At 46.7% G+C, this 12,643-nt stretch overlaps 1 protein-coding gene across 1 annotated transcript in view; it reads left to right on the top strand.

Annotated features, from left to right (window-relative positions):
- Positions 1-765: 765 nt before the first annotated feature.
- Positions 766-12,643, top strand: part of LOC139412460 (Golgi apparatus protein 1-like) — a 67,842-nt gene continuing 55,964 nt past the window's right edge. The window contains exons 1-2 of the mRNA XM_071159247.1: positions 766-1,170; positions 8,732-8,761. Coding sequence (XP_071015348.1) covers positions 766-1,170; positions 8,732-8,761 — 435 coding nt within the window. The remainder of the gene's footprint in view (positions 1,171-8,731; positions 8,762-12,643) is intronic.

The raw sequence follows: 12,643 nt of genomic DNA, 5'->3' as shown, positions 1-12,643 counted from the left end.
AGTTTCCCCCCCACCTTCCTACTATTGAGTTGCACCCCCCCACCCTTAGTATTCAGAACAGCTTCAACTAACTGGGACATGGACTACAGGGTGTTGAACAGGGATGCACACCCATGTTGACTCCAATGCACAGTTGTGTCAAGTTGGCTGCTTGTCCTTTGGCTGGTGGAACATTCTTGATACACACGGGAAACTGTTGAGTGTGGAAAACCCAGCAGCGTTGCAGTTCTTGACACATTCAAACCGGTGTGCCTGCCACCTACTACCATACCCCGTTCAAAGGCACTTAAATCTTTTGTCGTGAACATTCACCCTCTGAAGGACCCACATACACAATACATGTTTTAATTGTGTCAAGGCTTAGAAATCGTTCTTTTAACTGGTCTCCTTCACTTCATCTAAATTGATTGAAGTGGATTTAACAGGTAACATCAATAAGGGAACATAGCTTTCACCTGGCCAGTCTACTATATCATGAACAGAGCAGGTGTTCCTAATATTCTGTCCACTCGGTGTATTATCTAGGTACATTCTAGAGATGGGAGGTGGTAGATTACAGACCGAGAGCACTATCCACTATAATAGATCGGCGCAGGCACAGATGTGCCAGGGCTTGTGCTAACGTCACAAAGAAATGTTGCTATATCCTAAACCATATATTTCCATATAATAAATAGACATTCCTGCATCTTGTGTTCTTATTTTTGTCGTCAGAATAATTTTGTTAGGGAATATTACGGATCTAGATACCGTTAGCGTATATCTATGGGCCAGCCAACGTTAAGCGCACACGCAGACGTTCCGCTATACTCTGCTACAATTTCCCCGAAGATGGCGGCGAGCGGACGTGTTCACCTACTCTTACTGTTGATGTCAGTGCCATTCTGTCTGTGTACCGTTCAAGGATTGAAAGCACCTAGCGGCAATGGAAACGGACTCGGTAATCCGCCACCAAACCCTCCGGTTCCCGTTAATATTATTGGAGCGCCCGGTCCAGTCAATAACGTCCCAGTTGCTCCTGCTGTTGCGGCCATGACGCAGCCTCGGAGGGCTACCGGGTGGAAGCTGGCGGAAGAGCAGTCCTGCCGGGACGACTTGACCCGGCTTTGTCCCAAACACACATGGAGCAACAATTTAGCTGTCCTGGAGTGTTTACAGGACAGAAAGGAGGTAAAACGGGATTTGGGTGGTGGCGACGTGTTTTGTTCGCGAGTGTGCCTGCCTGCAGTCGTGTGTGTGTGTGGGTGTGTGTGTGTGTGTGTGTGTGTTGCCTTTCGGATGTCAATGCGACAACAGTCAGGTAAGGCACATCTCGAGAGCATGTCTTCATTCCACATCATCGGCGATGGTCTTCTTGTTCTCCTAGTAAACATGGCTCCAGAGTCTCCAGTGACAGCAAAGCTAATTAGTCTAAATTAAACACAAATGCACTGTTTTTCTCAATGCAAAGCGAAGAGCTCCGTTTTTATCAGCGGCAAATAATTGAACAATGTCTATGCATCACCGCGATAGAAGCCTGATATATCCTCTGGTGTCCACTGTATCTCATCAAAGACCGTTCCAGAAGGAAACAGTCAACGGAGTGGAGATTTATTTATAGTACTTAATCAATGAATGTCATTTCATTACTAAAACTAGTCTCTAATGACGACAAACAACACATACATTGCAGTAAACTGGCTAATGCGGTAATGAATGACGTACGACCGTTTTTTAGAAGTCTCATTAGGAAGCATTACGGGAGATTCCACTGTTCTGGAATGACGCGCAGACTCGGATAAAAAAAAAACAATATCCATGGATTTCAAAGTTTAACACCGTAACTATATGCACAAGGACTGTGATTTACACAAAACATATTTAACCTGCTTGAAGAACAGTGAAGATGCAGTTTGGGAACAGAATAACGGTTTGCTGTTGTTGCCATTATTCTGTTAATTAACACAATCTGCGTCTACACTGTTATTCATGTAAATGTGTTTTTGTCAAAATGTTCTGTGTAAAATGCTGAAAGAGAAGAGGCTTCCTGATCTGGCCTTGTATTTTGGCCTGGTCATTAATCCATGCAGGGCGGTGACTGAAGACTAATTAGATCTGCGTTGGGGGGGGGGTCGCTTTGATCTGGTTGTTTCTCGGGTGTGTCCGTGTCGTTCAATAACAACAAACACGACCAGTAGTGGAGTACAGAGAGGTAAACTATGGAGAGAACAACGTGTTGAAGCTGAGGACTTCTCCCGTCTAAACGGTCAGGTAGTTCAGTTGTATGTGTAGTTTGAAGCCTGCGCTGACCTTGTGTTGAGCCCAGCAGACCGCTGACATGGCCGCTCTCCTGTCACCCAGCTATCTAGCTGATATTTCTCTTTTCCAAATCACTTATGGGAACATAGTAAGAGCCAGTGTCTGGAATGTGTTTCATAACACACTCGTTTCACCAATGCATAGGAGCTTGCAACCTAGTTGTAAACACATGTTACCGTGGAAACCATCACTACCGATGCCGGCGGTCTTCCGTCAGCTCAGCTGTAAAACATAATATTCTATAGCTGGTTAGTTGAAACGTGTCACCCCGTATGTCCTGCTGTTAGGGCCGTTCCCTGGGAGACAGATCCCTGAACTAATATCCCGACAGGTGTAGGTTCCATGTGGACATTGCACAAACATCGCCCAGCTTCAGTGTAGATATACCAACTAATAATCAATGAAGGGGTTACAAAGTGCTGTAAATATCACCCTGTTGTGCTGTAAGTATCACCCTGTTGTGCTGTAAATATCACCCTGTTGTGCTGTAAATATCACCCTGTTGTGCTGTAAATATCACCCTGCTGTGCTGTAAATATCATCCTGTTGTGCTGTAAATATCACCCTGTTGTGCTGTAAATATCACCCTGTTGTGCTGTAAATATCACCCTGTTGTGCTGTAAATATCACCCTGTTGTGCTGTAAATATCACCCTGCTGTGCTGTAAATATCATCCTGTTGTGCTGTAAATATCACCCTGTTGTGCTGTAAATATCATCCTGTTGTAAATATCATCCTGTTGTGCTGTAAATATCACCATGTTGTGCTGTAAATATCACCCTGTTGTGCTGTAAATATCACCCTGTTGTGCTGTAAATATCATCCTGTTGTGCTTATGAAGACAGTCTGTCTAACACACAGAACCTCACCCAGAGAACTACACATGTCAGTGTGTTAGACAGACAGAACCTCACCCAGAGAGCTGTACATGTCAGTGTGTTGTACAGCTCTCTGGGTGAGGTTCTGTCCATGTCAGTGTGTTAGACAGACAGAACCTCACCCAGAGAGCTGTCCATGGTGTTAGACAGATTGACATGTGCAGCTCTCTGGGTGAGGTTCTGTCTGTCTAACACACTGACATGTACAGCTCTCTGGGTGAGGTTCTGTCTGTCTGTCTAAACACACTGACATGTACAGCTCTCTGGGTGAGGTTCTGTCTGTCTAAACACACTGACATGTACAGCTCTCTGGGTGAGGTTCTGTCTGTCTAACACACTGACATGTACAGCTCTCTGGGTGAGGTTCTGTCTAACACACTGACATGTGCAGTTCTCTGGGTGAGGTTCTGTCTGTCTAAACACACTGACATGTACAGCTCTCTGGATGAGGTTATGTCTGTCTGTCTAAACACACTGACATGTACAGCTCTCTGGGTGAGGTTCTGTCTGTCTAAACACACTGACATGTACAGCTCTCTGGGTGAGGTTCTGTCTGTCTAACACACTGACATGGACAGCTCTCTGGGTGAGGTTCTGTCTAACACACTGACATGTACAGCTCTCTGGGTGAGGTTCTGTCTGTCTAACACACTGACATGTACAGCTCTCTGGGTGAGGTTCTGTCTAACACACTGACATGTACAGCTCTCTGGGTGAGGTTCTGTCTGTCTAACCACACTGACATATACAGCTCTCTGGGTGAGGTTCTGTCTGTCTAACCACACTGACATGTACAGCTCTCTGGGTGAGGTTCTGTCTGTCTAAACACACTGACATGTACAGCTCTCTGGGTGAGGTTCTGTCTGTCTAAACACACTGACATGTACAGCTCTCTGGGTGAGGTTCTGTCTGTCTAAACACACTGACATGTACAGCTCTCTGGGTGAGGTTCTGTCTAACACACTGACATGTACAGCTCTCTGGGTGAGGTTCTGTCTAACCACACTGACATGTACAGCTCTCTGGGTGAGGTTCTGTCTGTCTAAACACACTGACATGTACAGCTCTCTGGGTGAGGTTCTGTCTAAACACACTGACATGTACAGCTCTATGGGTGAGGTTCTGTCTAACCACACTGACATGTACAGCTCTCTGGGTGAAGTTCTGTCTAATCACACTGACATGTACAGCTCTCTGGGTGAGGTTCTGTCTGTCTAAACACACTGACATGTACAGCTCTCTGGGTGAGGTTCTGTCTGTCTAACACACTGACATGTACAGCTCTCTGGGTGAGGTTCTGTCTAACCACACTGACATGTACAGCTCTCTAGGTGAGGTTCTGTCTGTCTAAACACACTGACATGTACAGCTCTCTGGGTGAGGTTCTGTCTGTCTAACACACTGACATGTACAGCTCTCTGGGTGAGGTTCTGTCTAACCACACTGACATGTACAGCTCTCTAGGTGAGGTTCTGTCTGTCTAAACACACTGACATGTACAGCTCTCTGGGTGAGGTTCTGTCTGTCTAACACACTGACATGTACAGCTCTCTGGGTGAGGTTCTGTCTAACCACACTGACATGTACAGCTCTCTGGGTGAGGTTCTGTCTAACCACACTGACATGTACAGCTCTCTGGGTGAGGTTCTGTCTAACCACACTGACATGTACAGCTCTCTGGGTGAGGTTCTGTCTTCATGTCTCCAGTGGGGGATAAAGTCCCTTCCATCTGTAATGTATTACAGGTTATGGACAGGTGACAGTCAGGTTATGGACAGGACACGGTCAGGTTATGGACAGGACACGGTCAGGTTATGGACAGGACACGGTCAGGTTATGGACAGGACACGGTCAGGTTATGGACAGGACACGGTCAGGTTATGGACAGGACACGGTCAGGTTATGGACAGGACACGGTCAGGTTATGGACAGGTGACGGTCAGGTTATGGACAGGTGACGGTCAGGTTATGGACAGGTGACGGTCAGGTTATGGACAGGTGACGGTCAGGTTATGGACAGGTGACGGTCAGGAGGCTCAAAAAAATAAAGGGAACACTTAAACAACACAATGTAACTCCAAGTCAATCACACTTCTGTGAAATCAAACTGTCCACTTAGGAAGCAACACTGATTGACAATAAATTCCACATGCTGTTGTGCAAATGGAATAGACAGCAGGTGGAAATTATAGGCAATTAGCAAGACACCCGCAATAAAGGAGTGGTTCTGCACGTGGGGACCACAGACCACTTCTCAGTTCCTATGCTTCCTGGCTGATGTTTTGGTCACTTTTGAATGCTGGCGGTGCTTTCACTCTAGTGGTAGCATGAGACGGAGTCTCCAACCCACACAAGTGGCTCAGGTAGTGCAGCTCATCCAGGATGGCACATCAATGCGAGCTGTGGCAAGAAGGTTAGCTGTGTCTGTCAGCGTAGTTTCCAGAGCATGGAGGCGCTACCAGGAGACAGGCCAGTACATCAGGAGACGTGGAGGAGGCCGTAGGAGGGCAACAACCCAGCAGCAGGACCGCTACCTCCGCCTTTGTGCAAGGAGGAGCAGGAGGAGCACTGCCAGAGCCCTGCAAAATGACCTCCAGCAGGCCACAAATGTGTCTGCTCAAACGGTCAGAAACAGACTCCATGAGGGTGGTATGAGGGCCCGATGTCCACAGGTGGGGGTTGTGCTTACAGCCCAACACCGTGCAGGGTGTTTGGCATTTGCCAGAGAACACCAAGATTGGCAAATTCGCCACCTTCGCCCTGTGCTCTTCACAGATGAAAACAGGTTCACACTGAGCACGTGACAGACGTGACAGAGTCTGGAGACGCCGTGGAGAACGTTCTGCTGCCTGCTACATCCTCCAGCATGACCGGTTTGGCGGTGGGTCAGTCATGGTGTGGGGTGGCATTTGTTTGGGGGGCCGCACAGCCCTCCATGTGCTCGCCAGAGGTAGCCTGACTGCCATTAGGCACCGAGATGAGATCCTCAGACCCCTTGTAAGACCATATGCTGGTGCGGTTATCCCTGGGTTCCTCCTAATGTAAGACAATGCTAGACCTCATGTGGCTGGAGTGTGTCAGCAGTTCCTGCAAGAGGAAGGCATTGATGCTATGGACTGGCCGGCCCGTTCCCCAGACCTGAATCCTATTGAGCACATCTGGGAAATCATGTCTCGCTCCATCCACCAACAGACTGTCCAGGAGTTGGCGGATGCTTTAGTCCAGGTCTGGGAGGAGATCCCTCAGGAGACCATCCGCCACCTCATCAGGAGCATGCCCAGGCGTTGTAGGGAGGCCATACAGGCACGTGGAGGCCACACACACTACTGAGCCTCATTTTGACTTGTTTTAAGGACATTACATCAAAGTTGGATCAGCCTGTAGTGTGGTTTTCCACTTTAATTTTGAGTGTGACTCCAAATCCAGACCTCCATGGGTTGATAAATTAGATTTCCATTGATCATTTGTGTGTGATTTTGTTGTCAGCACATTCAGAAAAAAGTATTTAATAAGAATATTTCATTCATTCAGATCTAGGATGTGTTATTTTAGTGTTCCCTTTATTTTTTTGTACAGTGTGTGTATATATATACAGTGCCTTGCGAAAGTATTCGGCCCCCTTGAACTTTGCGACCTTTTGCCACATTTCAGGCTTCAAACATAAAGATATAAAACTGTATTTTTTTGTGAAGAATCAACAACAAGTGGGACACAATCATGAAGTGGAACGACATTTATTGGATATTTCAACTTTTTTAACAAATCAAAAACTGAAAAATTGGGCGTGCAAAATTATTCAGCCCCCTTAAGTTAATACTTTGTAGCGCCACCTTTTGCTGCGATTACAGCTGTAAGTCGCTTGGGGTATGTCTCTATCAGTTTTGCACATCGAGAGACTGACATTTTTTCCCATTCCTCCTTGCAAAACAGCTCGAGCTCAGTGAGGTTGGATGGAGAGCATTTGTGAACAGCAGTTTTCAGTTCTTTCCACAGATTCTCGATTGGATTCAGGTCTGGACTTTGACTTGGCCATTCTAACACCTGGATATGTTTATTTTTGAACCATTCCATTGTAGATTTTGCTTTATGCTTTGGATCATTGTCTTGTTGGAAGACAAATCTCCGCCCCAGTCTCAGGTCTTTTGCAGACTCCATCAGGTTTTCTTCCAGAATGGTCCTGTATTTGGCTCCATCCATCTTCCCATCAATTTTAACCATCTTCCCTGTCCCTGCTGAAGAAAAGCAGGCCCAAACCATGATGCTGCCACCACCATGTTTGACAGTGGGGATGGTGTGTTCAGGGTGATGAGCTGTGTTGCTTTTACGCCAAACATAACGTTTTGCATTGTTGCCAAAAAGTTCAATTTTGGTTTCATCTGACCAGAGCACCTTCTTCCATATGTTTGGTGTGTCTCCCAGGTGGCTTGTGGCAAACTTTAAACAACACTTTTTATGGATATCTTTAAGAAATGGCTTTCTACTTGCCACTCTTCCATAAAGGCCAGATTTGTGCAATATGCGACTGATTGTTGTCCTATGGACAGAGTCTCCCACCTCAGCTGTAGATCTCTGCAGTTCATCCAGAGTGATCATGGGCCTCTTGGCTGCATCTCTGATCAGTCTTCTCCTTGTATGAGCTGAAAGTATAGAGGGACGGCCAGGTCTTGGTAGATTTGCAGTGGTCTGATACTCCTTCCATTTCAATTTTATCGCTTGCACAGTGCTCCTTGGGATGTTTAAAGCTTGGGAAATATTTTTGTATCCAAATCCGGCTTTAAACTTCTTCACAACAGTATCTCGGACCTAACTGGTGTGTTCCTTGTTCTTCATGATGCTCTCTGCGCTTTTAACGGACCTCTGAGACTATCACAGTGCAGGTGCATTTATACGGAGACTTGATTACACACAGGTGGATTGTATTTATCATCATTAGTCATTTAGGTCAACATTGGATCATTCAGAGATCCTCACTGAACTTCTGGAGAGAGTTTGCTGCACTGAGAGTAAAGGGGCTGAATAATTTTGCACGCCCAATTTTTCAGTTTTTGATTTGTTAAAAAAGTTGGAAATATCCAATAAATGTCGTTCCACTTCATGATTGTGTCCCACTTGTTGTTGATTCTTCACAAAAAAATACAGTTTTATATCTTTATGTTTGAAGCCTGAAATGTGGCAAAAGGTCGCAAAGTTCAAGGGGGCCGAATACTTTCGCAAGGCACTGTATATATACTGACTAACTAATGGTTCCTCTGTAGGACAGACGCCAGCCCTAACTAATGGTTCCTCTGGTTCCTCTGTAGGACAGACGCCAGCCCTAACTAATGGTTCCTCAGGGCTCCTGTCTATCCTACAGAGGAACCAAACTAATGGAGGTTCTCATATATTTATAACCCCCAGTTCAGTAACACTAAGAGGCCTTCAATAAAAACCTGTCGGGGTGGAGGTGTGGAGGGGGGTGTGTGTGTGTGTGTGTGTGTGTGCTCTCATCTTCTGTAAAGACTGAGTAAAAAGCGTCTTGATCATGGAGTCTAATACCTGTGTTTCTCTCTTTCCAGGAAACCGAGATTGCTGTCGACTGCAACCATGTAAGTGCTCCTCGCGCTCTCTCTCTTCGCCCCCTCTCTCTCCTCGCCCCCTCTCTCTCTCTCTCTCTCTCTCTCTCTCCTTCCTCGCCCCCCCTCTCTCTCTCCTCGCCCCCTCTCTCTCTCCTCGCCCCCTCTCTCTCTCCTCGCCCCCTCTCTCTCTCTCTCTCTCTCTCTCCTTCCTCGCCCCCCTCTCTCTCTCCTCGCCCCCTCTCTCTCTCCTCGCCCCCTCTCTCTCTCTCTCTCTCTCTCCTTCCTCACCCCCCTCTCTCTCTCTGTCTCTCTGTCTCTCTCTCTCTCTCTCTCTCTCCTTCCTCGCCCCCCCTCTCTCTCTCTCTCTCTCTCTCCTTCCTCGCCCCCCCTCTCTCTCCTTCCTCGCCCCCCCTCTCTCTCTCCTCGCCCTCTCTCTCTCTCCTCGCCCTCTCTCTCTCTCCTCGCCCCCCCTCTCTCTCTCTCCTCGCCCCCCCTCTCTCTCTCTCCTCGCCCTCTCTCTCTCTCCTCGCCCCCTCTCTCTCTCCTCGCCCCCTCTCTCTCCTCGCCCCCTCTATCTCTCCTCGCCCCCTCTATCTCTCCTCGCCCCCTCTCTCTCTCCTCGCCCCCTCTATCTCTCCTCGCCCCCTCTCTCTCTCCTCGCCCCCTCTATCTCTCCTCGCCCCCTCTATCTCTCCTCGCCCCCTCTATCTCTCCTCGCCCCCTCTCCCCTCATCTTGACACAGTTTCCCCATCGACGCTTTTGAAGCTCTGCCAAGTCACACGTACAGGATGAGCGATGACAGCTTCTTCACATGGCAGGAGAAGACCTCCCCTCCGGAAGTGACAGCATCTTCACATGGCAGGAGAAGACCTCCCCTCCGGAGGTGACAGCATCTTCACATGGCAGGAGAAGACCTCACCTCCGGAGGTGACAGCATCTTCACATGGCAGGAGAAGACCTCCCCTCCGGAGGTGACTGCATCTTCACATGGCAGGAGAAGACCTCACCTCCGGAGGTGACAGCATCTTCACATGGCAGGAGAAGACCTCACCTCCGGAGGTGACAGCATCTTCACATGGCAGGAGAAGACCTCCCCTCCGGAGGTGACAGCATCTTCACATGGCAGGAGAAGACCTCACCTCCGGAGGTGACAGCATCTTCACATGGCAGGAGAAGACCTCCCCTCCGGAGGTGACAGCATCTTCACATGGCAGGAGAAGTACACCACTTGAGGTGTAGTTCAGTCAATGTGGAGCCTCACTAACATGCAGAGATCGTATGATTTGTAAAGAGTAATAGGATCACTACAGTTCGTTGTGGCTGCTTGATGTTAATAGGATCACTACAGTTCGTTGTGGCTGCTAGATGTTAATAGGATCACTACAGTTCGTTGTGGCTGCTAGACGTTAATAGGATCACTCCAGTTTGTTGTGGTTGCTAGATGCTAATAGGATCACTACAGTTCGTTGTGGCTGCTAGATGTTAATAGGATCACTACAGTTCGTTGTGGTTGCTAATAGGATCACTACAGTTCGTTGTGGTTGCTAGATGTTAACAGGATCACTACAGTTCGTTGTGGTTGCTAGATGTTAATTGGTTCACTACAGTTCGTTGTGGTTGCTAGATGTTAATAGGATCACTACAGTTCGTGGTTGCTAGATGTCAATAGGATCACTACAGTTTGTGGTTGCTAGATGTCAATAGGATCACTACAGTTTGTGGTTGCTAGATGTTAATAGGATCACTACAGTTCGTTGTGGTTGCTAATAGGATCACTACAGTTTGTGGTTGCTAGATGTCAATAGGATCACTACAGTTCGTTGTGGCTGCTAGATGTTAATAGGATCACTACAGTTTGTTGTGGTTGCTAGATGTCAATAGGATCACTACAGTTTGTTGTGGTTGCTAGATGTTAATAGGATCACTACAGTTCGTTGTGGCTGCTAGATGTTAATAGGATCACTACAGTTCGTTGTGGTTGCTAATAGGATCACTTCAGTTCGTTGTGGCTGCTAAGAGGATCACTACAGTTCGTTGTGGCTGCTAGATGTTAATAGGATCACTACAGTTCGTTGTGGCTGCTAGATGTTAATAGGATCACTACAGTTTGTTGTGGCTGCTAGATGTTAATTGGATCACTACAGTTTGTTGTGGCTGCTAGATGTTAATAGGATCACTACAGTTTGTTGTGGCTGCTAATAGGATCACTACAGTTCGTTGTGGTTGCTAGATGCTAATAGGATCACTACAGTTCGTTGTGGTTGCTAGATGTTAATAGGATCACTACAGTTCGTTGTGGCTGCTAGATGTTAATAGGATCACTACAGTTCGTTGTGGCTGCTTGATGTTAATAGGATCACTCCAGTTCGTTGTGGCTGCTAGACGTTAATAGGATCACTCCAGTTCGTTGTGGCTGCTAGATGTTAATAGGATCACTACAGTTCGTTGTGGCTGCTTGATGTTAACAGGATCACTACAGTTCGTTGTGGTTGCTAGATGTTAATAGGATCACTACAGTTCGTTGTGGCTGCTTGATGTTAATAGGATCACTACAGTTCGTTGTGGCTGCTAGATGTTAATAGGATCACTACAGTTCGTTGTGGCTGCTAATAGGATCACTACAGTTTGTTGTGGCTGCTAATAGGATCACTACAGTTCGTTGTGGCTGCTAAATGTTAATAGGATCACTACAGTTCGTTGTGGCTGCTAAATGTTAATAGGATCACTACAGTTTGTTGTGGCTGCTAATAGGATCACTACAGTTCGTTGTGGCTGCTAGATGTTAATAGGATCACTACAGTTCGTTGTGGCTGCTAGATGTTAATAGGATCACTACAGTTCGTTGTGGTTGCTAGATGTTAATAGGATCACTACAGTTCGTTGTGGTTGCTAGATGTTAATAGGATCACTACAGTTTGTTGTGGCTGCTAATAGGATCACTACAGTTCGTTGTGGTTGCTAGATGTTAATAGGATCACTACAGTTCGTTGTGGCTGCTAGATGTTAATAGGATCACTACAGTTCGTTGTGGTTGCTAGATGTTAATAGGATCACTACAGTTCGTTGTGGCTGCTAGATGTTAATAGGATCACTACAGTTCGTTGTGGCTGCTAGATGTTAATAGGATCACTACAGTTCGTTGTGGCTGCTAGATGTTAATAGGATCACTCCAGTTCGTTGTGGCTGCTAGGTGTTAATAGGATCACTACAGTTCGTTGTGGCTGTTAATAGGATCACTCCAGTTCGTTGTGGCTGCTAGATGTTAATAGGATCACTCCAGTTCGTTGTGGTTGCTAGATGTTAATAGGATCACTACAGTTCGTTGTGGTTGCTAGATGTTAATAGGATCACTCCAGTTCGTTGTGGCTGCTAATAGGATCACTACAGTTCGTTGTGGTTGCTAGATGTTAATAGGATCACTACAGTTCGTTGTGGCTGCTAGATGTTAATAGGATCACTACAGTTCGTTGTGGCTGCTAGATGTTAATAGGATCACTACAGTTCGTTGTGGCTGCTAGATGTTAATAGGATCACTCCAGTTCGTTGTGGCTGCTAGATGTTAATAGGATCACTACAGTTCGTTGTGGCTGTTAATAGGATCACTACAGTTCGTTGTGGCTGCTAGATGTTAATAGGATCACTCCAGTTCGTTGTGGCTGCTAGATGTTAATAGGATCACTACAGTTCGTTGTGGCTGTTAATAGGATCACTACAGTTTGTTGTGGTTGCTAGATGTTAATAGGATCACTACAGTTCGTTGTGGCTGCTAGATGTTAATAGGATCACTACAGTTCGTTGTGGCTGCTAGATGTTAATAGGATCACTCCAGTTCGTTGTGGCTGCTAATAGGATCACTACAGTTCGTTGTGGCTGCTAGATGTTAATAGGATCACTACAGTTCGTTGTGGAGG

Source organism: Oncorhynchus clarkii, chromosome 6 (genome assembly GCF_045791955.1).
Source record: "Oncorhynchus clarkii lewisi isolate Uvic-CL-2024 chromosome 6, UVic_Ocla_1.0, whole genome shotgun sequence".
Taxonomy (NCBI): Eukaryota; Metazoa; Chordata; class Actinopteri; order Salmoniformes; family Salmonidae; genus Oncorhynchus; species Oncorhynchus clarkii.
Note: the sequence above shows the minus strand (reverse complement) of the source record. Positions and strands in the feature narration are given on the sequence as shown.